The sequence below is a fragment of the Scyliorhinus canicula genome, chromosome 18, assembly GCF_902713615.1.
Source record: "Scyliorhinus canicula chromosome 18, sScyCan1.1, whole genome shotgun sequence".
Taxonomy (NCBI): Eukaryota; Metazoa; Chordata; class Chondrichthyes; order Carcharhiniformes; family Scyliorhinidae; genus Scyliorhinus; species Scyliorhinus canicula.
The window spans coordinates 127,024,087-127,051,344 of NC_052163.1; the positions used below are offsets into that span (position 1 = coordinate 127,024,087).

The following is a 27,258-nucleotide window of genomic DNA, read 5'->3' on the forward strand; positions in this document are numbered from 1 at the left end:
GGTTTCCTCCGGGTGCACCGGTTTAGATCATAGAATTTACAGTGCAGAATGAGGCCATTCAGCCCATCGAGTCTGAACCAGCTCTTGGAAAGAGCATCCTACCCAAGGTCAACATCTCCACCCTATCCCCATAACCCAGTAACCCCACCCGATACTAAGGGCAATTTTGGACAGTAAGGTCAATTTATCATGGCCAATCCACCTAACCTGCACATCTTTGGACTGTGGGAGGAAACCAGAGCACCCGGAGGAAACCCACGCACACACGGGGAGGATGTGCAGACTCCGCACAGACAGTGACCCAAGCCGGAATCGAACCTGGGACCCAGGTGCTGTGAAGCGATTGTGCTATCCACAATGCTACCGTGCTGCCCAAGTTTCCTCCTACAAGTCCCAAAAGATGTGCTGTTAGGTGAATTGGACATTCTGAATTTTCCCTCTGTGTACCCGAACAGGCGCCGGAATGTGGCGACTAGGGGCTTTTCACAGTAACCTCATTGCAGTGTTAATGTGAAAAAAAAAATGAAAATCACTTATTATCACAAGTAGGCTTCAGTGAAGTTACTGTGAAAAGCCCTAGTCGTCACATTTCGGCACCTGTTCGGGGAGGCTGGTACGGGAATCGAACCGCGCTGCTGGCCTGCTTGGTCTGCTTTCAAAGCCAGCGATTTAGCCCAGTGTGCTAAACCAGCCCCATAATGTAAGCCTACTTGTGACAATAATAAAGATTATTATTATTAGAGATGTTGGCGATCAATTTTTCATCCACGCGGTTGCTATCTTCAAACTTTATACTGTATAAACCGGGACATCGCGGTCTCCTGATCCAAGATAACTCAAAATGCATTCTGCACGGCAGGAACGCTGCTTTCTGAAGTCTGACCACATTATCCAGTAAATTTAAAGCAGTTTGTTGTTTTAACAGTTAATGCAGCGCTGCAGATTTCTATTCTCAGAGTTTGTGTCATTGTTCCAGGAGATAGTTAGTTAGTATTGTCATCATTCCAGCTTGTGCAGCACGGGAGCACAAACGGCTAGCACTGTGGCTTCATAGCGCCAGAGTCCCAGGTTCGATTCCCCGCTGGGTCACTGTCCTGTGTGGAGTCTGTACGTTTTCCCCATTGTCTGCATGGGTTTCCTTCAGATGCTCTGGTTTCCTCCCACAGTCCAAAGATGTGCAGGTTAGGTGGATTGGCCATGCTAAATTTGCCCTTAATGTCCAGAAAAATGGTTAGAAGGGGTTATTGGGTTACGGTGGAAGTGAGGGCTTAAGTGGGTAGGTGCAGACTCGATGGGCTGAATGGCCACCTTCTGCACTGTATGTTCTATGTAAGCACATATGAAAATCGCTTATTGTCACGAGTAGGCTTCAATGAAGTTACTGTGAAAAGCCCCTAGTCGCCACATTCCGGCACCTGTTTGGGATGTGTACGGGAATTGAACCATGCTGCTGGCCTGCTTGGTCTGCTTTAAAAGCCAGCAGTTTAGCAGAGTGAGCTAAACCAGCCCCTTATGTTTAGAAGCTGGGGAAAAAAGTGATCTTCTGATTGTGATTTGGGCAAATGTGGACTACAAATTTATCAAATAAAAATGTCATACTTTAGGGAGGGTGGTCAATGTTAAAGTTACTTCAATCGACCCAGCGACGTGTCCTGAAATATGGGCCGATATCCAGGAGTGATTCGACTGACAGAAGTTAAGGTTAGCACCGACTGGAGTCAGAGAATCTCATCCACAGGTAACAGCAACTCTGATCCTTGTCACAATTGATGCTGAAGCAGAAACAGGCAAGAGTTTTTAAATAATATTATAATAATAATCACTTGTCACAAGTTGGCTTCAGTGAAGTTACTGTGAAAAGCCCCTAGTCGCCACATTCCGGCGCCTGTTCAGGGAGGCCGGTACAGGAATTGAACCCGCACTGCTGGCCTCAGTCTGCATTACAAGCCAGCTATCTAGCCCACTGTGCCACTCTGTCTGATCTGCAGCTTATTATTGGGGATGCTCAGCCGACCGGGTGTCAGAATGTGAATGTTAAAGATATCCCCTGACTCTCCAGCGACATTCAATTCTTCAAGCACAGCCAAATCGGGGAATCATGTGTAAACATTGGAAAATAACAGCCACCGAGGCGGGTGAGTTACAGTCAGCCCACATTGTCCCCAGGAGCTGGGTCAGTGGAGAATGGTGACTAATGGTAAAAGTGGTCTGGATGTTGGCGGCGAGGCTTGTTTTGGGTCAGATCCAAGTCAGGATCAGTTGCTGGCGCGATTTGAGATAAGATAAAAGTTTACAGACAGAGAGAGGGAGAGAGAGAGAGAGAGGGGGGGGGAGACAATAACTGTGCCTCTCACCTCACTGGCTGCTCTGAACCCGCCCAGCCCTGTTCTGTCCGCCCACCAAGTATTTAACGAGCAGTTAGTTGGGAAATCGCAGCCCACACTCACTGGGGAAAGTCAAGTTCAGCCCTGCACGGGAAAGTTCCGGGCTTGCCATTTGATTTTGTTGCAGTTTTGCTTTCTCGCTCTCGCCATGCGTTTGCTGAGCAAGAACATGTTGCTGACACCATTCGCCTTGGCCATCCTGTCTCACATCCTGGGCGGCAGACCCTCTTACGGTAAGAAGACACCGCTCTTTACTTTAGCAAATTGTGGAACTCCTTCGACATAAAGACGTCTTCATTCCGCGGAAAGTAAACTCTCCCCTTCCCGCATTGAGGGAAGCTTGTTGGGGGCGGTAGGGGGGTGAAATGGACAATGCTGATGTTTGGGAGGGGGGGGGGGGGGGGTGAAATGGACAATGCTGATGTTTGGGGGGGGTGAAATGGACAATGCTGATGTTGGGGGGGGGGGGGGAATGGACAATGCTGATGGGGGGGTGAAATGGACAATGCTGATGTTGGGGGGTGAAATGGACAATACAGATGTTTGGGGGCGATGTTTGGGGGGGGGGGTGAAATGGACAATGCTGATGTTTGGGGGGGGGTGAAATGGACAATGCTGATGTTGGGGGGGGGGGGGTGAAATGGACAATGCTGACGTTGGGGGGGGGGTGAAATGGACAATGCTGACGTTGGGGGGGTGGGTGAAATGGACAATGCTGACGTTGGGGGGGTGGGTGAAATGGACAATGCTGACGTTGGGGGGGGGGGGTGGGTGAAATGGACAATGCTGATGGGGTGGGTGAAATGGACAATGCTGATGTTGGGGGGGGGGGGGGGGAATGGACAATGCTGATGGGGGGGTGAAATGGACAATGCTGATGTTGGGGGGTGAAATGGACAATACAGATGTTTGGGGGCGATGTTTGGGGGGGGGGGGTGAAATGGACAATGCTGATGTTTGGGGGGGGTGAAATGGACAATGCTGATGTTGGGGGGGGGGGGTGAAATGGACAATGCTGACGTTGGGGGGGGGGGGGTGAAATGGACAATGCTGACGTTGGGGGGGTGGGTGAAATGGACAATGCTGACGTTGGGGGGGTGGGTGAAATGGACAATGCTGACGTTGGGGGGGGGGGTGGGTGAAATGGACAATGCTGATGGGGTGGGTGAAATGGACAATGCTGATGTTGGGGGGGGGGTGAAATGGACAATGCTGACGTTGGAGGAGGCAATATGTGTAAAATAAAAACTCTGAGCAAAACTTCCATCCAGTTGACGGGTTACAGAATAAGTTCTCAATGTACTTCAGTGACAACTCTTGTGATATGCACCGATTCAATCTCCCTTCACCAGTAACATGAATAATAAATTGTGACATAGAACCAGGGGATTTTATGACCACTTCCCTCCAGGTTCAATAAACACCCCTGCCCCGCCCTGAGAGTTTAAACTGCTCTGATGTTCACTGACCTGCTGTATATTTCCAGAATGATTCATTTAAATAAAAACATAGTGGTAGTATTTTCTTAATCCCTTGTTCATCAATCAAACTCCAAAGCAAGGTTATGGAACTTTTAAAAGTAACAAAAACAAACTTAGCACATTAGTCAACTCGGGTGGGAGTGTTGAGCGTCTGTGGAAAGTCTGAGGAAGTGATCTGGTGGGTGGGTGATTGATGAATAGTTCAGAAAGTGATGATTTCAGGGGACCAGATGAACTTGCTCGCTGGCTGGTTTTGTTTTCTCTTTCATGAGGTTGGATAAAAGTGCAGGTGAAGCCCAGAGTGTGAAACGGGGGGGGGGGGGGGGGGGGGCATTTGTAACGAGAGGGGCATATTGAATTATTATCTTACAAAAATGTCTACCTCTGGGCTAAATAAAGCTTTGTGTTGCTCGCGATAGTGAGAAGGGTTAGATGGTAAAAGTAAAGTTTAGACAGAAAACTGGGAGTGACTTTCAGTTTAGTAACCCAATCACCTCACCATGTCCATCCCTTTCAATTACAGCTACTCCAAAAGGAGTCTGCATTAGTTGAGAAGGGGCAGGGGAGTGTGCTGGAAGATGTGGTACAGACTTATGCCTGGGGATGACTGACAGTGTGTGTGGAGCACCCTCTAGGGTTCCATAACAAAAGCTGCCGTACAGACAGGGCGGGCCACAGCCCCAGGTCCTGACTCTGCAGGAACTCAGTCGAGGTGTGGGTGACTTGGGCAGGGACAGGCACAGATTCGGGGATTCTCCTCTCCCCCAGAAAGGAGAAACCTGCTTTCAAGAAAGCGGAATCATTGAAGTTCCCCAGTAATTTTAAAGGACACATGTTATATATACACATTTTGTAAAGCAACACACGGAGAGGAAAGGGTTTAAGTTGAGTCCGACGCTCTCCAACTGGGTGTTTAGGCAATGAGGTATAAAACAGGCTGCAAATAACAACATGGTTTTGCAGCACGTTTGGACTTGCTGCCCCTTTGCTTCAGCACTAAACCTCCCGACTGCGCCAAAAGATGCAAACATGTGTCTGGTTTCTGGGAGTTCTGCTTGGACAAGAAGGAGTCAGGGTTCTGTTGCTCTGAGTTGCAAAGCAAGTCAGTGGCACCTACTGGGTGAGCACCTGTGGCTGGGCTCCACCATCTCCACATGAATCCCTACTCCAATTCTCCCCCCCCCCCCCAAAATCCTCAAAATGCAAGTTGGCAGCACCAAGTGCATTTCCTGCAAACACACAAAAGCATTCTTTGATGTGGCACTCCCTCGATGTAAACCATCTTGTGGGTCATTCGCCCACAGATGGGACATACAATTAAATCTGTTGTGCTCTATAATTCCATTCCTACGGGTTGTGCATTTAAGAAGCACTGCCTCCAAATTCTAATACTCTGGGCAATTTAATTAACAGGGTGGATAAAAACAAGGACAGCATGGTAGCACAGTGGGTAGCACTGTTGTTTCACAGTGCCAGGGTCCCGGGTTTGATTTCCGGCTTGGGTACCTGTCTGCACAGAGTCTGTACGTTCTCCCCATGTCTGCGTGGGTTTCCTCCGGGTGCTCTGGTTTCCTCCCACAAGTCCCGATAGACGTGCTTGTTAGGTGAATTGGACATTCGGATTTCTCCCTCTGTGTACCCGAACAGGCGCCAGAATGTGGCGACCAGGGGATTTTCACAGTAACTTCATTGCAGTGTTAATGTAAGCCTACTTGTGACAATAACAATTATTATTAATATTAGATTGCCACCTCACTTGGAAGTACTTCGAGTGAAAGTAGCAGACACATGGGAAGAGCACACCTGTAAGTTTTCCTCCAAGCCTGACTTGGAACTATATCTGCTGCCCTTGTCCTTTTGGGTGGTGGTGGTTTGGAAGGGGCTGCCTAAAGTGCCTTGGCAAAAAGTTGCTTAATCTTAGAAATTGTAAGCATTTGTTTGAGAATAACTACTGAGATTGAAAGGCTGAGTATTTCTAATCACCTTTGTCGCAGTGATCTTTGATAATATTAAGCACCCCTATGTTTAATTCAAATACATTCACTTTAAAGGAAATGCCCCAGAGTTCAGTGTCCCATTATCAACTGAATGCAATAATATATAAACTGCAGATACATCTTCCTACCCTAAGCAATGTGTAGGTGTGTTTGAACAACATTGGATGAGATGATCAGTAGGTAATGTATTTGGATTTGCAATGGTGTCAAAGTTGTAATGTGTCACTTAGTTTTTTTTTGTCAGTATTCATGGCTGGGTGCCGTTTTTCGTAAATAGACCAATTCACTTGTGTACTAGCACATTTATAAATCACAGTGCATATGGCCAGTTTTAACATAAATCCTAATCATTGTTAAGGAATACATGGTGTTTGTCTCCACTTTCTCAATTCCTCCAAAGGTGAAAAATAATCTGTTTTCAGACAAGTGCATATACATTAAAACTACTTAGTAGCATTTATTTCAAAGTTGTAATAATACATGGAAGCAGAAGGATACAATCACTAAATTGACACAATATATTAGCTGTTTCAAAACAAAAGAAACATCTGAAATCTTGTTATTCTTTCTGGCAAGTTTTGAGTAATAGTCTCTGGTGTTGGGATATGTGGGAGGTGAATCTTCACAGCATCCCATTGATTCTTTCATTTGTTAATGCAAAGCAAGACATCTTTTTAGTGAAAAGGTCCTATGACAACAAACCAATTGTTAATTATCCTGAAGGTATCTGAGCCTTTCCAGTATAATGATTCATGCAACAAGTGTCAGCTCAGTTGACCCCCCTTTCTCCACCTTGCAACCTTGCCTGAAGTGTGGTGATCCGCGGGGTAAATCAACACCAGTCAGCTCTCCCCCTCAAAGGGAGTCATCTGGGATGATAGCGATTACTTAATCACACCTTCCCAATGCAATGATTAATTGTTCTTGGTAAAATAGTGATTCCTAGCTCTATCTATTAATCCACAAAAGGTAATTGCTCTAAAAATGTGTCCTGGCCACGAAAAGTATTTTTAGTTAATTGATTTCTGAACCCAGACATTTGCTACTATTCCATGTCAAACCATTTAGAACCATAGCACAATTATGATGCAGAAAACGGCCATTCGGCCTATCATGTCTGCGCCAGTCAAAGTAGAGAAAGAAACTAATAATAATAGCTTATTGTCACAAGTAGGCTTCAATGAAGTTACTGTGAAAAGCCACCACATTCCAGTGTCTGTTTGGGGAGGCTGATACAGGAATTGAACCCACGCTGCTGGCCTTGATTTTGCATTACAAGCTAGCTGTTCAGCTCACTGTGCTAAACCAGCCACTCATTTTCATCCCATTTTCTAGCACCTGGTCCTTGGCCTTTTTTCATTTTACCATTTTCAGTGCTGGTAAGGGAATGCACTTCTTGCATTTTAACTAAAATATACATTTAAATCTCCACAGTTGGAAATCTTGTTAAACTGTAATGCTTTCCCTGTATTAATCACCTTTTTAATGAAATCTAGCTGGGAACCTTTGTCAAAAGCTCTCTGACTGCACAGTAATGTAAGATCTGCATTGTTGTGCGTTAAGGAATTGGGCTAACGATGGCTTCATTGTCTCAATAAATCACAAATTAGGAAGATTAGCTATACTGTCTCACATATTTTCTGTAATATTTACATACTAAGAGATGAATTACACTTCAGCAGCAGATTCTACCAGAGTCACTCAGCTCCAGACCTCATTGCAACCTTGGTCCAAACATGGACAAACATGTTCAGGAACAATCGCAACACCTCATGGTGAAGCAGTTTGTGGCCACATGTAAGAAAACCAGGACAACATTCAGACTTGGGTTGATAGGTGGAAAGTAACATTTGCTCCAGGCAATGACCATCTACAACAAGAGAGCATCAAACCATCTCCTGTTGACATTCAGCAGCATTACTTGAGTCCGCCACCATCAACAACCTAGGGGGTTACTTTAGGGGATGAGCCCTTGTGGTCACGTGACTGGCCCTGAGCCAATCATGTGGGAGCTTGCAAATTCCGACCAATGGGAAAATGATGCAGGGCCCTGGGAACACGTTTCCTGGCAAAGTGGACCCTGGAGCCAGAGAGTGAAGAACTGTTTAGTGACTCCGCGTGTGGGAATAGTTTACCGTCTTACTTGTTACCAATAAAGCCTGGTTCAGTTATCCTGGAAGTCTCTTTAGTATTGCCTTGAGCTATCTGTTATCGTTGACCAGAAACTGAACTGGACCAGCAAAAGCAGTTCAGTGCCTGAGGATTACTTACTGGTATAGGTGGATACGTTGACTTGAGTAGGGTGATCATTGCTCGGCACAACGTTGAGGGCCGAAGGGCCTGTTCTGTGCTGTACTGTTCTATGTTCTATATGAGGCGCCCAGAATCATAACCAGGTGAAGTAATTATTTTACTTAATATACTATGCGGCCCTTTGAAATTGTGAATTTCTGAATGTGGCCCTTGCACGGAAAAGTTTGCCCACCCCTGGTTTACAAGATGCACTGCAGCAACTTGCCAAGACTCCCTTCAACTTTCCAAACCTGCAACCACTACCACTTAGAAGGACAAAGGCAGAAGCCGGATAGGAACACCGCTATCTGTAAGTAACAGACCCTCCTGCCCTGCAAATATATCACTATTCCTTCACTCGTTCTGGGACTACCTTCCCAACAACTCAGTGGGTGTGATTACACTGGATAGATTGCAATGGTTCAAAAAGGCAGCTGCACCACCCACTTCTCATAGGAATTAGGAATGAACAATGGATGCCCACATCCCGTGAGCGAATGAATAAAAATTCAAAAACATTGAAAATCGTACAAATCCAATTTTTCTATCCTGATTTATGACTTTCATAACATGCTGCTCAACATGAAATGTTACGGAATGAAAAAGGGCAGCTAATATTTTCCAGCACAAAATTACTACTTTAAACAGGCTGCAGAGCACACAGCCCATTGGTGCTCCAGTGTGCGATGTAAAGTGTTTAACTACTGTTTTTGATTTTTAGAATTGTTAATTAAGGAAGGGAGAGCCTCAATGTGATGGCAGATGCAAGGTGCAATTTTTACAAATTGTAAGAAACTTAATTATATGTAGAAAAAAACATCAGTGAAAGCAGATGTTTTTGATGTTGCTCACCCATGTTTTCTCCATTATGGTTCTTTCAGCTGGGGTATGTTGGCTACAGCAAGGAAGGAGTGGAAAATGCCAGGCTTTATCTATGACTCGGATTGATCGAGAGGAGTGTTGCAGTAGTGGCAGTGCTCAGGCTGCATGGACAAGTCAGGATATACCAGAAAGTGACCTTTTAAAACTTATAATTCTTGGCGGAATCAATTGCTACCCATGCCGCAGTGAGTATATAACAATAACAGCAGCGTATATACCTGTCCTGAATGTAATAAACATCCCAGGGTGCGACTCTGGCAGTGTTAGGGTGCCTGGGTGGCACTGCCAGGGATCAGGCCCAGGGGAGATATGAAATAGCAATTCATAATGACTCTGTCACCCGTGTTTATTGGGATTTATCTTGACTGCAATAGTAATTGATTCACCTGAAGAAGGAGCCGTGCTCCGAAAGCTCGTGTTTGAAACAAACCTGTTGGACTTTAACCTGGTGTTGTAAGACTTCTTACTGTGCAATAGTAATTGGCATGGAGATACACAACACTCTCATTTTTTTGTTGTTGTGTGAGGCCTGTACATTTTTCTTCACAGCTTGGGACAACTCGTGATCAACTTGTACAGTAGCTTCCAAGTAGCTGTGTATACACGCACCTTAGGGGGAACCTTGGAGGTACAGATGACCCTGGCCAACCTTGCTGCTTTGAGGTCATTTATATTGAGATGCAGCAAGCCTCAGTGATCTGCCACAGGCCTGCAGGCAGCCTTTAGCTGGAAAGATTCCTTGCCTTGTTATTAAAATGTTGCCTTTTCAGGATGTTCATGGCTGATATTGACCCCAAATGCCAGAAAACAAATGGGGTCCTTTATTACCATTAAGAGATGGCTGGATACCTTGCCTAACCAGCATTAAAACTTATGGAAAACGCATGTAGAAGACATATTTTCTAAAATTAGCATCACATTTTTATGTTCTCTCCCAAATAAAGGCAGGTGTGCTGTCCATCAACCAAGAACTGTAGAGAATGGCAAGGATGCACGTCGAAGCTTGGCAGGGGGCTGGCAGAAGGTTTAGGCCATTTTCCCTCCAATATGAAAGATGAACATGCTGATAAATATGATTTTACAAGAAAAAAATTATACTAGTAGCTAATTTGATTTTTAAAATGGCCTCCCTGTACTTGAAGACAAGCGTGGAAAACCGAGTGTCACGGGGTCTAATCCCAAATTCTTGCCCGGGTCTGAATCACCATTTAATGGTAAAGTAGACTCAATCATTTTTTTTTTTAGTTAATAGCATGAGATTTGGGAGAAGCTTCTGCAAATAGCCAAACCATAAGATACATGTGAACTGTTATCAACATTCTATAAGTTAGAAAATTACATTTCATTCCAATGTATATCTTCAGTAGAACTGGGCATGATAATGTGAGATAAAATGGTAGGAGTAACACTTTTCAAAATTTCAGAATTTACAGGGCAGTAGGAGGCCATTCAGCCCATCGAGTATGCACCGGTCCTTGGAAAGAGCACCCTACTTAAGCCCGCGCCTCCACCCTATCCCCATAACCCAGGAACCCCATCGATGCGACCATCAATTCACTCGGAGACTCGAGTTGAAGTAAACAGTGGTTTTAATCAGCTTACAACTTTGCCTGCCTGCGACTGGTACATTACTGAAGGCGGTCCCGCAGGTCAGCTGCTCTTATACTTCCTATAAGGGGCGGAGCCATGGGCAGAGCCTGTACATGCTCCTCATCTCCCCCTGTGGGTGAAGCCACACAGTGGCCCATAGATGGAGCCCACAGGGTTAATAGCATGGTATAATGCAACACAGTATACTGGTAAATTAATAGTACTTGTACATTCACCACACCCATCTAACCTTTTGGACACTGAGGAACAATTTAGCGTGGCCAATCCACCTAACCTGCACACCTTTTGGACTGTGGGAGGAAACCGGAGCACCCGGAGGAAACCCACGCAGACATGGGGAGAATGTGCAAACTCCACACGGACGGTCACCCACCCGAGGCTGGAATTGAACCCGGGACCCTGGAGCTGTGAGGCAGCAATGCTAACCACTGTGCTACCGGGCCGCCTTTTCTTTGTCGAAAGTTTTTAAAACACAGTACAGTAGCAATCACACTCCATGACAAATCATCTATCAAATCTTTTTTGTCTTCTGATTTAGCATTCATTTGTTTTAATTTCTGGGTGGATTATTAGTCATAAAATGCTGCTCTTGGGGCAAAGCTACATCTTGCACACATGAAATTGTTTCATCTCTGTACTAGGCTGCAGGGAGCCTCTGAAATCTTGACAGGTGCCTCATTTCTACAATTTTCTCTGTGTAAACTTTATTTTCCTAGAAATTTGGCTTCGAGTTCTGAGGGCATGTCCCATCCTTCTACAAAATTCTTGGCAGGTAACTTCATCAGGACACTGCTTACCTTGGCACGCCATTGGCCATTTACCATTTTGATCACCTCAAAAACTGCCTGCTGACAAAATGAAACGATCGTTTGTTATTATGGTGAGGTGTGCAAATGGTGTATTGGCCTTAATGGGCATGTCGTCGGGAGCGCTGTTACAATATTTATACTTTAGTGAAGCTGTTTTTCTTTAAAGCACAGTGAAGTTGAATAAATATTAGAACCAAGTACTCTGGATCAGAACTCCAGGGTAAGTTGTTTGATCTGAGGATTGCTTGGTGGCTGCAACTGCACGGAGTTAAGTTCTGCGCACACTGCTATTGTCATATGGTTCTTGTAAAATATAGTAATAGCGGTTATATTGAGAAGATTTCTTTCTTGCTGGGGAAGTGATAGTAGCAGCCCCAAACCGCTAGACCACCAGAGAACTTGCCCACATTTGTTAACCATTAAATTTCAAAGGCAAGTTTAATAAACTTTCAATGGGCTTAAATAACACTTGCCCAAAAAAGTAGACAAGTATATTATATCATAACTTAATTATTGTAATAAGAAAGTTCCTCACCTACTCACGCCAAGTATCCCCCTCACCACACTTTCCCGAGCTGTATGGCTGATCCCAACTGCTCAAGCTACATATAAAGGGCTCTTCATTACGTAAGCCACCCAGAGCACGATCTGATGACTTAAAAAGCAGTGGAAGCCGTGGGTTGCCTTAGCCACCATAAAGAAGAATAGAATATAAAAGACATTTGTAGCTTCCATGTAATTTCAAATAGTGAGAACCGCTGCCTTAATGTAAGACCTGACTTATGTGGCTTTTACAATTCCAGTCCAGTGGCCATGATTTAACACACAAAAAAACGAATCCCCTTTTGAGTGCGTGTAACAGGCATCGGGAAATACCCCGCTTTCTTACGGGACTCTGCTGTTTTGTTTTGGCCTCGATCGGGAGCGCCCCGCCTAATTTCCTGAACTGGGGTGTTCAGCCTGTGTGATGATCGGAATACCTTGCCCCTTTAAGAGGCTTGGCATTGCCCCTTTAAGAGGCTTGGAACCCTGGGGGACTCCGCCTCTGGCTACGCCCCCTGGGAAACAGTATTTAAGATGAGACTCCATTTTGCGAGCACACTTCTCTTGGATGCTGCCATTGTTCAATGCTTATTAAAGCCTTTGATTACTGACCTAACTTTCGCGTCGTAATTGAGAGTGCCTCAGCTTGTCACTGTAGAAAGATGAATATTGGATAGGGGAGCCATTTTTAAACTACACCCGGATCTTGCGAGTCCCCCTCTCTGCTCTTCTGCCGTGGCCTCTGGAACCCACCCCATTGCCCCCAACTTACCTGTTAGGCAGTCCCTGGGCCCCATGTCATAAGAGCGGGGCAGCCCTGGGCCTCATCCCTGGGACGGGCAACCTGGCACCCGTGCACCATAGCATTGCCAGCCTGCCATCCTGGCAGTGCCACTCAGGGGGCCAGCCAGGGGGCCGGGCTGGCAGTGCCAAGTTGCTTGGGTGCTTGCAGGAGTGCCAGGAAACCACCTTGCCCAGAGCCCGACCACTTAGGGTATCCAATGACCTGGGAGACCCCCCCCCCCCCCCCCCCCCCCCCGCCACGTGCCGTTCCGCCAGGCCCACGTTTGTGTGCGAGGTCTCCCAGACGAGGACGGTAGTTCCCGGGCTTCGGGAGAATCTGGCGTATAAATACTTTTAAGCCTAATAGCACACTTGAATATGTTCATCTGGATCGCGCCCAGTGATATAATATTAACTCCATATGCTGAGTGACTATTTCACACACCCTCTATTCTTGGCAGGGGGAGGAATTATTTTATAGGCAACATCCTAATTTTGTACTTGCATCTTTTCACTCACTGCTGAGTTTGTATTTACTCTCACTTGAAGCACATGCTGCCCGTCACTTACCATTTTTAAGATGCTCCATCAAATCTGATAACAGTGAGTTCCTGAAACATAATATGATGTTACTCCATATTGATTATTTACAAATTCTTCAGCTGCATACATATTAATAGCTGCACTGAACATTCTTACGAGGCATGTTTGTCAAACTAACTATTTACAGCGTTCAGCTCTTTGTAGAATGCTTGCTGGCCCACAGTGCAGGTCGGGAGGTGGGTGCCTGGCCCTTTTTGTTTAAGTAAAATCTTATTATCACTGAAACCCTGAAAGTAAAAGTTTGATGTTTCCGATGCAGCATTTTAAAAGGTTCAGCTTGCACACAAGCAGTTCCATGCATGTTTCCCTCCTTATGTAGGTGCCACCAGGTACAAAACCTAACCTCCCTCCAGCTTTAGAATGAGCAGCAGGCGGTAATCCTCGATTCATTCCTCACTCTCTTTTAAAAATATAAACCACACCTGCCATAGTCTCATCCAGTGTCCAACAAGTATTGTAACCCAATTGTTTAAGATGCATTGATAAATTCCTGATGTACATTTTTATATAGAGTTGGATTGGTGTGGTGATTTATTATTGATTAAAGTATTGGATGTGAACAGATGGGTCATACTGAAAGGTTTAGTGAGTTGCAGCCATGAGTGTCGGTTCCTATGTGTTCTCGTTGCCGAGTACAGTGGCGCATGAATGGGCAGCACGGTAGCACAGTGGTTAGCACTGTAGCTTCAGGGACCCAGGTTCGATTCCCAGCTTGGGTCACTGTAGGTGCGGAGTCTGCACGTTGGCCCCGTGCCTGCGTGGGTTTCCTCCGGGTGCTCCGGTTTCCTCCCACAAGTCCCGAAAGACGTGCTGTCCCGAAAGACGTGCTGTTAGGTAATTTGGACATTCTGAATTCTCCGTGTCTACCCGAACAGGCGCTGGAGTGTGGCGACTAGGGCATTTTCATTGCAATGTTAATGTATGCCTACTTGTGACAATAAAGATTATTATTATTACATTCGAGTCTATCAAAGTGCACCCAAGATTTGGTGCCTTACAACAACAACTCACATTTTAAACATGGGAAACGCGACCCAAAGTTCTCCACAGATGCATTAGCAGCAAAATTCAACAAGAGGTCACATAAGAAGATGTTAGAGCAAGTGACCAAAGGGGTCAAACCGGAAGTTATTAAGGGGTGACTTTAAGGAGGTGAAGTTTGCGGAGGGAATTCCAGAACCAAGGACCCAGGTAGTTGGAGACGTGACTGCCAGTGGTGAAGCAATTGAAAATTAGGGGTGCTCTGGAGGTTAGAACTGGAGCAGTGCCAAGAGCTTGGAGGTGGTTGTGGGGCTGGAGGGGTTTGCAGAGGTGGGGAGCGGCGCGGCCACGGATGGGGTTGAGCACACAAATGCGACTTTTTAAACTGAAGTCTCAACAAACCAGGAACCAGTGTAGGTCAGTGCGTACAGTGATGATGGGTGAATGTTTTTACGAGTTAGGATAAAGGCAGCAGAGATTTGGACGAACTCAAGTTTCCAGAGGAGCTTGGGAGGCTGGCCAAGAGAACATTGGAATAAACATAAAATCCTTTCCACTATTGCTATAATACAGACCACAAAATGAGTGATGTTTGTAATCCCCTCAACTGCCAGATTGAGCTGTACAGTGAAATAAGCTACACTGGGGAGTAAACTACACAGTGAACAACATTGTCTCATTATGTTCAGGCTGCCAGTATTGGTAGTTACTTCAAGGTAATATTTTGTTTCAGAATTTACAGCTTCAAAATTCAGTTGTAGCATGTGCACTTTTATTTCAATTTCACAAATTATTGTTTCCTAAAGTTCTTCCAATGTTAGGGGTGGCCTGGTAACACAGTGGTTAGCACTGTTGCTTCACAGCTCCAGGATCCCAGGTTCAATTCCCAGCTTGGGTCACTGTCTGTGCGGAGTCTGCATGGTCTCCCCGTGTCTGCGTGGGTTTCCTCCGGGTGCTCCAGTTTCCTCCCACAGTCCAAAGATGTGCAGGTTGGGTGGATTGGCCATGATAAATTGTCCATAGTGTCCAAAAAAAAAGTTTAAGTGGGGTTACTTGCTTACGGGAATAGGGTGGAGGCATGGGCTTAAGTATGGTGCTCTTTCCAAGGGCCGGTGCAGACCCGATGGGCCGAATGGCCTCCTTCTGCACTGTAAATTCTATGATCAGTAGCTCTGCTGGCATTACTGTATGACTATGATCAGTCAATACAAGTTACTCCAAACAACAAAATGCATTTGTGAATAAGCTATGGTAGCTTCCTTATAAATGAATATACAGTGTTCAATTGCACTAATTTTCCAAGACATCAATTTGTGAGCAATTGTGCAATAAGGGCTTGTTGTTCTAGAATTGGCATCATATTGAGTGGGGCAGCCTTCGCATTTTGTGAAATATATATATCATTAAATACGTGACTGCAGAATAAAATGCAGAGCCATCATTCATATTTCTGTTTTCTGAAACCTGAAGAGAAAATCATGGTAGCAGCAGAGTGATTGTGACCTGCGAAATATCTTGTTGAAAAACTGTTTTGTAAAAAGATCGGCCTTACTATACCAATGACATCATCCAGCCCCGAAGCCCATAACTATCGTACAAATATGCAGATAATCAATCAGTTCATATACAAACATTATCCCCTTGATAAAACTGGCAGTTTCCAAAACGCCATACATGAGACCTACCTGAAACGTGGATGGAAAACTGAGACTAATATCATAATTGGTCCGTTCTATGTAAGAAAAAATATATATAATCCACATTTATGAATTTGGATCTTCTAGAATAAACACCATTGGAATATTATGATTTAGGGCAGAACGGTAGCACAAGTGGATAGCACTGTGGCTTCACAGCGCCAGGGTCGCAGGTTCGATTCCCCGCTGGGTCACTGTCCGTGCGGAGTCTGCACGTTCTCCCTGTGTGTGTGGGTTTCCTCTGGGTGCTCCGGTTTCCTCCCACAGTCCAAAGATATGCGGGTTAGGTGGATTGGCCATGATAAATTGCCCTTCGTGACCAACAAAGGTTAGGAGGGATTATTGGGTTACGGGGATAGTGTGGAAGCGAGGGCTTACGTGGTGCAGACTTGATGGGTCGAATGACCTCCTTCGGCACTGTATGTTATGTGTGCTAACATGGACCATGTTCTTTGCATTATTGTTCATGGAATTACTGGTAGTTTAAAATGGGCACCATGTTACTGTTCAATATTCTACATCATTGACACACACCAGTTTTGCTGTTTTGTCTGTTTGTTACTTTAGAAACTTGTGAGGGTGTGGACTGTGGACCTGGGAAGATTTGCAAAATGAACAAGCACAACAAGCCAACCTGCATCTGTGCACCTGATTGTTCAAATGTCACAAAGAAGGTCCCTGTGTGTGGGACTGATGGTAAAGTCTACAAAGATGAATGTGGTCTCCTTTTGGCAAAGTGCAGAGGACTGCCAGAGCTCGAAGTACAGTATCAAGGAGAATGCAAAAGTAGGTTTTTAAGTTCATTTTTCTTGGAAGCTTGTTTTCTCCCAATATTTCCTGTCTCCTGCCCTGTTTTTGTTGATGGTGTTCCTAAATCATGTGGAAGATGTGACATGATTTTTTGCATTTGGTGCACAGGGGAAGGCTTCAGTCTAATGAAGACAGGTGGGGCTGAGTGGGGGGAGGGGGGGCGGGGAGGGCTCCCTAGTCTTCAGCGGATTTCCGATGGAGAGATGCAACTGCCCCACCCCACCTCTTGGCAGAGATCACGAGTGAGAAGTTTCCTGTTTCCCTCCATCCCACCCTTAGTCAGCAGGCTCCCGACATTTTAAACATTGAGGCAGGATGGGAAAAGGCCATTAAGTGGCAACTTAAAGACCCTTAATTGGGGCATGGGTGGGCTTCCCGTCTGTGGCTCTGTCTGCTCCACCGTTAAAGTCGCATCGCATCGGGTGGATCCCCCCCCTCCCCCACATAAAATTCTGGGCTAAATAAATATAAATGTCATTTGTAATATGAAGCGTTTGCAAACACAGTAACCCAATGACCGAGTTCTTTATTGATGAGTCACATATTTGGATTGAGTTATCTATAGCACTGCAAATGGTAAGCATATTTTTGGTAAATTGGGTTCATAAAATGTATACATGAATGAAATCCAAAACAATGAAAAATTGTCCATAGATCTATGTCGCTGCCATTTTAACATCTCTCCACCAGTTGCTAATATAATGAAAAGCTGTTGCTGTAAATGTCATAACCTCTGTTAGAAATTCATAGAAGCAAACTGACCTTTTCCATGTAGAATGAATACTGATGTGATGCTAATTCCTTTTTATTAATAATGCGTTCTCCTGTTGTTTCAACAGATAAGCAGTGTTCCATAAGTTTAAGAAAAAAAAATCAGTTTGCAGCCTATGTTGATGCCGTCTCATGTGTGACATTAGGCTAAGTTTTGATTTGTATAATCGATTGCAAGTACTGCATATTAAGTCACTGTGGAAGGATGGATGGAGGCAGTAACTTTCCACCACACTTGCCTGTCCTGAAGCACTTGACACTGTTCTCCTTAAATGTCAAAATCACTTGATGACAGAGACATGTCCACTTGGATCTGTCCAAGGTTTATATTTTCCTGTGCATTGCAATCCAGGTTGCAAGCCCTGCAGCTGGCTTTCAGATTGCCGTTCATATTATTTTACTGTTGGCATTATTGAAAATAGTACTTCATCCTTGTTTTGGCAATATTGATATTCAGTGGGCAATGCAAATTATAATTTAAAAGACCCACATTGTTGTAAGCTGTATCCATTATAGCTTCTAATTTATCAAAACTGAATATAGCGTTTTTGTTCATTTTTGCTTGTGGCACTTACCATTATATATTACATATGTCTTCCAGAGTCTTGCACACAGGTTTTATGCCCTGGTACCTCCATGTGTGTGATAGACCAAACTCACAGTGCACACTGCGTGATGTGCAGAGTGATGCCATGTCCAGAACCGTTGTCATTTGAGCAAGCACTTTGTGGAAACAATGGTATTACCTATCATAGTGTCTGCCACTTGAGGCGTGCAACTTGCTTATTGGGAAAATCGATTGGTGTTGCTCACTATGGTAGATGCAACTGTAAGTTAAACATATTTTATCAACCGTCTCCGCTTCTAAGCATAAGTTTGAAAATTGTTTGAAACAGTTTGTACAATACACATGTAACGTTTTAAATGTCTCTGGAGATACAACGGTGTAGCAACCAGTGTGCTATGCTCCCATTTGTCAGTTGTAAAATGGGTACAAAGCTTCGCAGTAGGCCTGGCCACTACCTAATCTGTGCAGGCATTGTACCCACTGCCCAATTCATCACGCTTCTTTTTAATCATCACAAACCCCTCAGACAAAGTAGCACCTCATGAGAATGACGGGCATCAGATTTTTTTTAAATAGCTAATTTATAGCGCCATGGCTTTCTTGAATGTTTCTTAGCTTCATATGCCTTTAGTTTTCCTTTACCATGAGTTAGAAAATTATCTTTGCAGGTACCAATGGAAAAACAAGAAACTTTAAGCATTCCTAAATCCATATTTGGCATTTTAAGGTGCAGCAATCATTTAATGGAAATGAATAAAAGCTGGAAATGCCAAGCAGATCTGGCAGAATCTACGGAGAGTAAGAACCAGAGTTCATGAGCTGAATTCTCCGCCGTCGGGAGTCTCCATTTTGCCGGCAGCCCGGGGGTTTCCCGACGGCGTGGGGCTGCTCCCACAATGGGAAACCCCATTGACCAGCCGGCGAACCGGAGGATCCCAACGGTGTGGCGGGACGGAGAAACCCACCTGATGTTTACAGTTGGTGAATTACATAGAACATAGAACAGTACAGCACAGAACAGGCCCTTCGGCCCTCGATATTGTGCCGAGCAATGGTCACCCTACTCAAACCCACGTATCCACCCTATACCCGTAACCCAACAACACCCCCCTTAACCTTACAGGACACTACGGGCAATTTAGCATGGCCAATCCACCTAACCCGCACATCTTTGGACTGTGGGAGGAAACCGGAGCACCCGGAGGAAACCCACGCACACACTGGGAGGACGTGCAGACTCCGCACAGACAGTGACCCAAGCCGGAATCGAACCTGGGACCCTGGAGCTGTGAAGCATTTATGCTAACCACCATGCTACCGTGCTGCCCCCAAAGTCAGTTCCGTCAGTTCTTTCCACTCTTGCGTGAATGGAAAGGACTTCCTCAGTTATAAAATCCAAATAACATGCAGCAGTGAACCTCCAATGATACCTCTTCCTCAATGTATTGAAGTTGGAAATTAAAATAAAGAGAAATGTATAAAGGATCACTGATCGATATTGGTCGATTTTTGCGAGTCAAAATTGCCCCTCCTTTGATTTACCTCCAGCCTGAATCCCTAAAGTGAACTGTGCTCTTCCATGTTATGCGGTATGGTGTTTTAATAAACTTTGGTGTCATTGTGTTCATTTATTTTTATGAATGCAATTCAGTATTGAAATAACTTTTATGGTTTTTGCTTGCAGCTTCAGAAGAAGGTATCAAACAAAAAGTGGACAATCAAGAAAATACAGTATTTTCGAAACTTTTCCTTGGATGGTAGTTAATAATGAATAATGAAGTTATAAGCAGAGAAGAAAAAGACACTGGGGCAAAAATTCCTTTGGGCATTAGAGTAGTGCCTTAGCTATGTGAACACTATTGCGTAGTCATTTGCTGCTTTAGATCTAACAAAACATCCATTCACTTCTTCCTCTCACTCGTGTCTGACTTGTCACGTGTTAATGCACAGATCTGGAGCTCAAAACCCTTCATTTCCAAGTGCTCATTGAGGCATAACTAAAGATCAAAGGGGCTTGTGCACAATTTGTTCAGGTTGGACATCGTGTACTCAACCTTTTCTAATTATACCCAGTAAAAGCTGATGCTAAAACAACAGTGTCGGTGGAGTTTCAGCAGGATTTCGAGCAGGAGATATCATAAAAGAACAAATGGAGGAGGGGTGTTTTGTGTGCACTGCAGAAGTCGGACTTTGATAGGCAGGTTGGAGGAATATCAGGAGAGAATGGCTTGGGGTGCAGGGACACCACAGTCTCCTGCAGTGTCAGCCCTGTATCTGTTGGAGATTACTAATGGTTAAGCCCAACAGAAACATTATATTGCCTGTGCCATCTCATAGAACTAGGCCTCCAATCAAGGAACCAGATCCCCAGTGCAATCTCAATGAAAGTCATACAGCCCTAATCCTCAATATAACAGATTCCTTTCTGTTGCCCATTAGATCAGCCAGTATTGCAGTTCACCAGTGAATGAAAGAGGCCATGGTCTGCGAAAGTGACCCACATTCTCCTACATTTGTCCCAGCAATGTCCTGCTAGATGTTTTCAGGGTCTTCCATTGCTGGTCTTGACGCACATGATGCTGAATGACTGACATGTGCTACTGAGTGTGTGTCACTGTTTGGAGACCAAGTCCTCAAGGTATCCATTGGTCTATATAAGAATACACCATTGAGTGTGTGTACGATCTCTGCATCTCTTCAGTATTGTTGTACGGATTGCCTCTTTAAATGTATTGAAGGCAACCTTGTGTGGACACACATCTGAACAACAGCATTTATGAGGGGTGACCCTATAGAGCTTGGGGGTTTCTCTGCAGATGCCATTAGTTCTACATTTTCGAGCGTAGAATAGGATGGTAGACTTGCCAACTATTCCCTGATCAGCTTCTATGATGCAATGAGGCACAAGACCAGAAAACCCATCCCTGGCCATGCGGTATTCCTTATTTCATAGCTTGCTCTGTGAGATCAGAGTCACAGAGCAACGCAATAGAACCATTTGTCCTGTTGGACCTCCAACCAGTAATTTAGAACCTTGTTTTTGGAGCCATTAGTATCCATCAACCGAGTCCCATGTTGAAGGAAGTTCATTTGTTTCTAATTTTGTTGATGATAAAGTTCAGTAGGAAAGTTTGTAAAGTTTTGACCTTCAGGGATTGTGGTATTTCTGTGTAAAGTCATGACATGAGGGGAAAATGCGCAATGGGATACCACACTTAAAAAGATGTGTGCTTCACAGAATCAGTTTTTCAGCTTCATCTCAAAGCTATATTGTGCCCTCCCAAGTCGACATGAAATGTCCCATAGTATTGTTTTGAAGAAGAGGAGGGAGTTCTCCCCAATGTTGTCCACTCAACCCTCAATTTAGCCCTCAACCAACATCACAAAAATAAATTCTGGTCCTTTTTCTTTTGTTTTTTTTCTTGAGGCGCAATTTCAAACATTTCATTCCCATTGCCTGTTGTTGTAATGCTAGCCTTTGTTGCTTTCTAATTTCGTGGCATTAATTGATAAATGTAGGTTTGCAGTGTTCTTTGTAAAATTAATTTGGCATACAGTTGCAAAGTCTTTTCATCTGCGTTTGTCCAGATTTGGGTAGTTTACATTCGTTTTTTACATGCGGATCTTGTATATATCCTTCCATGTGTAGTGGTTCATTGATTGATTCGATTTATTGTCACATGGGCTGGAGAAGCCATAGACACTGTGGTCCAAATCCCCAATCCTAGATGGCTGACTCAGCAGATCCACCTGGGTTCGAAGGGCCCAGTTTCCCCCCAATCTTTGCACTGTGGTGGGGGACTGCCAAGACAGGCTGGTTAGAAGGCCCGCCTCAGTTATCTGGGACTACATCCTAGTTGATTTTAGATGCTGTTAGGTTTTCTAGCCCTCCCCGCTCACAGTTCCCCATGCCAAGTCATGCGCCTTCCATACTATCTCATGTCACCTCTTACTCCCATTCTACCTCCATAACCACTCACCCAGAGTCCACAAACCTCAGCCACCATGTGACGACTGAAAAAAAAAATCCACAGGCCTCATCCACTCATGATTTGGGGGGGAAAAAACTCATTCATGAAAAACATTCAAAGAATTTCAACCTCCTCAAGTGTTCAGTCTGTCATAACAACAAACATATTCACTAACTACATCATCATCTAATGGTTTACATAGAAACATACATAGAAAATAGAATTAGGAGGAGGCCCTTTCGCCCTTCAAGCCTGCTCCACCATTCATTATTCGCCACTCAGTTCTATACCCTGATCCATTCTTTTTTTAAAATTTAAATGAAAATGAAATGAAAATCGCTTATTGTCACGAGTAGGCTTCAATGAAGTTACTGTGAAAATCCCCTAGTCGCCACATTCCAGCGCCTGTCCGGGGAGGCTGGTACGGGAATCGAACCGTGCTGCTGGCCTGCCTTGGTCTGCTTTAAAAGCCAGCGATTTAGCCTGGTGAGCTAAACCAGCCCCTGACTCAATTCATTTTTTTCAATTAAGAGGTAATTTTTAGCATGGCCAATCCATCTACCCTGCACATCCTCAGGTTGTGGAGGTGAGACCCATGCAAACACGGCAAGAATGTGCAAACTCCACATGGACAGTGACACAGAGCCGGGATCAAACCTGGGACCTCGGTGCTGTGAGGCAGCAGGGCTAACCCACTGTGGTACTGTGTGCTGCCCTTACCCTGACCCATTCTGCCCCCCACCCGTTTCCTTTGATCCATTTAGCCCCAAGGGCTATATCTAATTCCTTCTTGAAATTACACAACGTTTTGCCTCAACTACTTTCTGTGGTAGCGAATTCCACAGATTCCTCACTCTCTGTGTGAAGAAACGTTCTCTCACTCAGTCCTAAAAGGTTTACCCCTCATCCTCAAACTATGACCCCTAGTTCTGGACTCCCCCACCATTGGGAACGTTCTTTCTGAATCTACCCTGTCTAATCCTATTAGAATGTTGTAAATTTGTATGAGATCCCTCACTCTTTTAAACTCCAATGAATATAATTCTAACTGACTCTCCTCATCTGTCAGATAAGAACACCAAAACTGCACACAATACTCCAGGAATCGCCTCACCAACGTTCTATACAATTATAATAAAACATCTCTATTCCTATACTCAAATCCTCTCACTTTGAAGGCCAACATACCATTTGCCGTCTTTACTGCCTGTTGTACCTGCGCGTTTAGAACATTCATAGAACAGTACAGCACAGAACAGGCCCTTTGGCCCGCGATGTTGTGCCGAGCATTGTCCGAAACCAAGATCAAGCTATCCCACTCCCTGTCATTCTGGTGTGCTCCATGTGCCTATCCAATAACCGCTTGAAAGTTCCTACTCCACCGACTCCACTATCACAGCAGGCAGCCCATTCCACACCCTAACCACTCTGAGTAAAGAACCTACCTCGGACATCCCTCCTATATCTCCCACCCGAACCTTATAGTTATGCCCCCTTGTAACAGCTACATCCACCCGAGGAAATAGTCTCTGAACGTCCACTCTATCCCCCTCATCATCTTATAAACCTCTATTAAGTCACCTCTCATCCTCCTCCGCTCCAAAGAGAAAAGCCCTAGCTCCCTCAACTTTCCCTCATAAGACCTATCCTGCAAACCAGGCAGCATCCTGTTAAATCTCCTTTGCACCCTTTCCAATGCTTCCACATCCTTCCTATAATGAGGTGACCAGAACTGCACACAATACTCCAAATGTGGTCTCACCAGGGTCATGTACAGCTGCAGCATAATCCTGTGGCTCTTAAACTCAAGCCCCCTGTTAATAAACGCTAACACACTATAAGCCTTCTTCACGGCTCTATCCACTTGAGTGGCAACCTTCTGAGATCTGTGGGCATGAACCCCAAGATCTCTCTGTTCCTCCACATTCCTCAGAACCCTGCCGTTGACCCTGTAATCCGCATTCATATTTTTTCTACCAAAATGAATCACCTCGCACTTATCAGGGTTAAACTCCATCTGCCATTTTTTGGCCCAGCTCTGCATCCTATCAATGTCTCTTTGCAGCCTACAACAGCCCTCCACCTCATCCAGTACTCCACCAATCTTGGTGTCATCAGCAAATTTACTGACCCACCCTTCAGCCCTCTCCAAGTCATTGATAAAAATCACAAATAGCAGAGGACCCAGCACTGATCCCTGTGGTACACCGCTGGTAACTGGTCTCCAGCCTGAAAATTTTCCATCCACCACCACCCTCAGTCTTCTATGTGATAGCCAGTTACTTATCCAATTGGCCAAATTTCCCTCTATCCCACACCTCCTTACTTTCTTCATAAGCCGACCATGGGGAACCTTATCAAACGCCTTACTAAAGTTACTTTCAGTAACTGATACACAAGGACACCCAGAGCCTGAGTATCTGCCTCTCTCCATTTGCATCCATTCAAATAATAATTTTCCTTTTTGTGTTTGCTACCAAAGCGAATAACCCCACATTTATCCACATTATACTGCATCTGCCATGTATATGTCCACTCACTCAGCCTGTCCAAATCCCACTGAAGCATCTCTACATCCTCGTCACAGCTCAGCCTCCCAAACAACTTTGTATCATCTGCAAGTTTGGCGATAATACATTTAGTTCCCTTGTCCAAATCATTAATATATAATGTGAACAGTTGGAGTCCTGCCATAGATCCCTGCGGTCCCCAACTAGACTCTGACTGCCAATTGGAAAAAGACCCATTTAATCAAACGTTTTGCTTTCTGTCTGCTCGCCAGCTTTCTGTCCATCTCCAGACACAACCCATAAACCCATTATTCTGCTATGCGAGACCTTGTCAAAAGCCTTCTGAAGGTCTAAATAAACCACATCCTTCAAGCTCGCTGGTTAACTCTATTAGTTACATCTTCACAGAATTCCAGTAGATTTGCCAAGCATGATTTCCCTTTCGTAAATCGATGCTAACTTTGTCTGATTACACCACTGCTTTCCAAATCCTTGATAATGGATTCTCGCAACTTCCCTACTACCGACGATAGGCTCATTGGTCTATAGTTCCCTGGTTTCTCTTTACCTCCCTTTTTGAATAGTGGGGTTATATTAGCGACCCTCCAATCTGTAGGAACCATTTCAGAGTCCAATTAATTTTGGGAAATGACCGGCAATGGATCTACTATTTCTAGGGCCACTTCCTTAAGTTCTCTAGGAGAAGATTATCAGGCCCTGGAGAGTTATGCATCTTCAATCCCATTCGTTTTCCCAAAGCCATTTCTGTACTAATTACCAATTTTCTTCAGCTACTCACTAAAACTTGTGTTTTTCAGAACTTCTGGTACATTATTCAGGTCTTCCTTTGTGAAAACAGAAGCAAAGTATGAATTTGGTTCCTCTGCCATTTCTTTGTTTCTCCTTATGAATTCTCCTGTTTCTAATTGAAAGCCGCCTCCATTAATTTTTATCAATCTTTTTCTCTCTTTACATACTAGTAGAAACTTTTACAGTCAGTTTTTATGTTCCCCGCTAGTTTACTCTCAAATTGCATTTTCTCCTTCTTAATCAATCACTTGATCTGCCTTTAGAACTGGATTTTAACTGCTCCCAATCCTCAGGTCTATTGCTTTTTCTTGCTAACTTGTATGCCTCTTCTGTGAATCTAATACTCTCTCTAATTTCCCTTGTAAGCCAATGTTTGGCCACAGTTCTCTTTCTACTCTTGCGCCAAATAGGAATAAACAACTTTTGGACGTCACCTATTCATTCCTTTGAATGTCTGTCCACTGCCCTTTCTTTAAATAATGTTTCCTAGTCCATCATAGCTAATTAATGTCTCATGCCATCATAGTTACTTTACTGATATCCTGGACCCTGGTCTTAGAATCAACTACCTCACTATCCACCTTGATAAAGAATTCTATCATAATATGGTCACTCATCCCCAAGGGTTCTCTCACAACTAGATTGCCAATTAATCTTTCTCATTGCACAACACCCAGTCCAAGATGGTTTGTTCCCTTGTTGGTTCCTCAACGTATTGATCCAGTAAACCATCTGATATACACTCCAGAAATTCCTCCTCTATTGCACTGTGACTAATTTGACTCACCCAATCTATATGCAGATTAAATTCACCATAATCACAGATGTTCTTTTATCATATGCATCACTGACTTCCTGTCTAATGCTATTTCCAACATTATCACTGTATTAGCCCTACAAATGTTTTTTGCCCCTGCTGTTTCTTAACTTGACCCATACCGTTTCCACATCGTCTATGTTAATATCGTTCCTCAATATTTTATCAATATCTTCTTTAGTCAACGATGCAACTCCATCGCCTTTTCTTTGCCTGTCCTTCCGAAAAAACTAACAGCCCTCAATGTTTAATTCCCATTCTTGGTCACTTTAGAACCATGTCTCCGTAATCCCAACTATATCATATCCCTTTCCATCTATCTGCGCAACTAGTTCATCCATTTTATTTAGAAAGCCCCACACGCTCAGGTAGGAAACTTTAAGGCTAGCCCTTTTAACATTCCGTGTCCCGTCTCTATGATTGTTTACAGTGTCATTATCTGATACTGGCCCCTGATTTATCTGCCTATCACTTTGCTTATTCTCCTTGTTGTCTTTTTCTTTTCTTCTTGATTTCCCCTGCTCTGAATCATTACATATGTTCCCATCCTCTTTTAATAACCTCATTTATACTTTCAATTAATGTGTGAACTCAGATCTCTCTTTCTCTCCCCCCCCCCCCCCCCCCCCACACACTTAACATAAGTGCTTTTGGAGCTTTCTTTTGAAACATGGTCAAGGATTTATAATGACCATAGCTGTAATAATAGCCTGTGGGAAATATCAACAATTATTGAAACTGCAGGAGCAAATGGTACTGCTTTTATTTGACTTGTACCAGATGGCCTGTCAATCAAAGCAGATTTTTTTTTTTAGCTAATTGACCGTTTCATACTTCTTCATTTTTAAAGATCTGGTCATTTAAATAACTTGAGCTGACACTATCCATATTCAAATGTGCTTATCTCTGCTCCATAAATGTGTGGCTCCCATACCATG

The 27,258-nt window shown here is 44.3% G+C and overlaps 1 protein-coding gene across 1 annotated transcript; it reads left to right on the forward strand.

Moving 5' to 3' along the window:
- The first annotated feature begins 2,435 nt into the window (after positions 1-2,435).
- On the forward strand, positions 2,436-22,239 carry fstl3 (follistatin-like 3 (secreted glycoprotein)). Its single transcript, XM_038777743.1, has 5 exons — positions 2,436-2,617; positions 9,036-9,221; positions 16,631-16,849; positions 18,246-18,473; positions 19,897-22,239. The coding sequence occupies exons 1-5, from the start codon at positions 2,533-2,535 to the stop codon at positions 19,971-19,973; spliced, it is 795 nt and encodes a 264-aa protein (XP_038633671.1). The 5' UTR covers positions 2,436-2,532; the 3' UTR covers positions 19,974-22,239.
- The last annotated feature ends 5,019 nt before the right edge of the window (positions 22,240-27,258 follow it).

Bases quoted from the DNA above. Each gene is read 5' to 3' on its own strand.
- fstl3 (XM_038777743.1), top strand. From the start codon at position 2,533: ATGCGTTTGCTGAGCAAGAACATGTTGCTGACACCATTCGCCTTGGCC. The intron at 2,618-9,035 runs GTAAGAAGACAC...TGGTTCTTTCAG, and splicing joins GGGCGGCAGACCCTCTTACG to CTGGGGTATGTTGGCTACAG. The intron at 9,222-16,630 runs GTGAGTATATAA...TTGTTACTTTAG, and splicing joins CAATTGCTACCCATGCCGCA to AAACTTGTGAGGGTGTGGAC.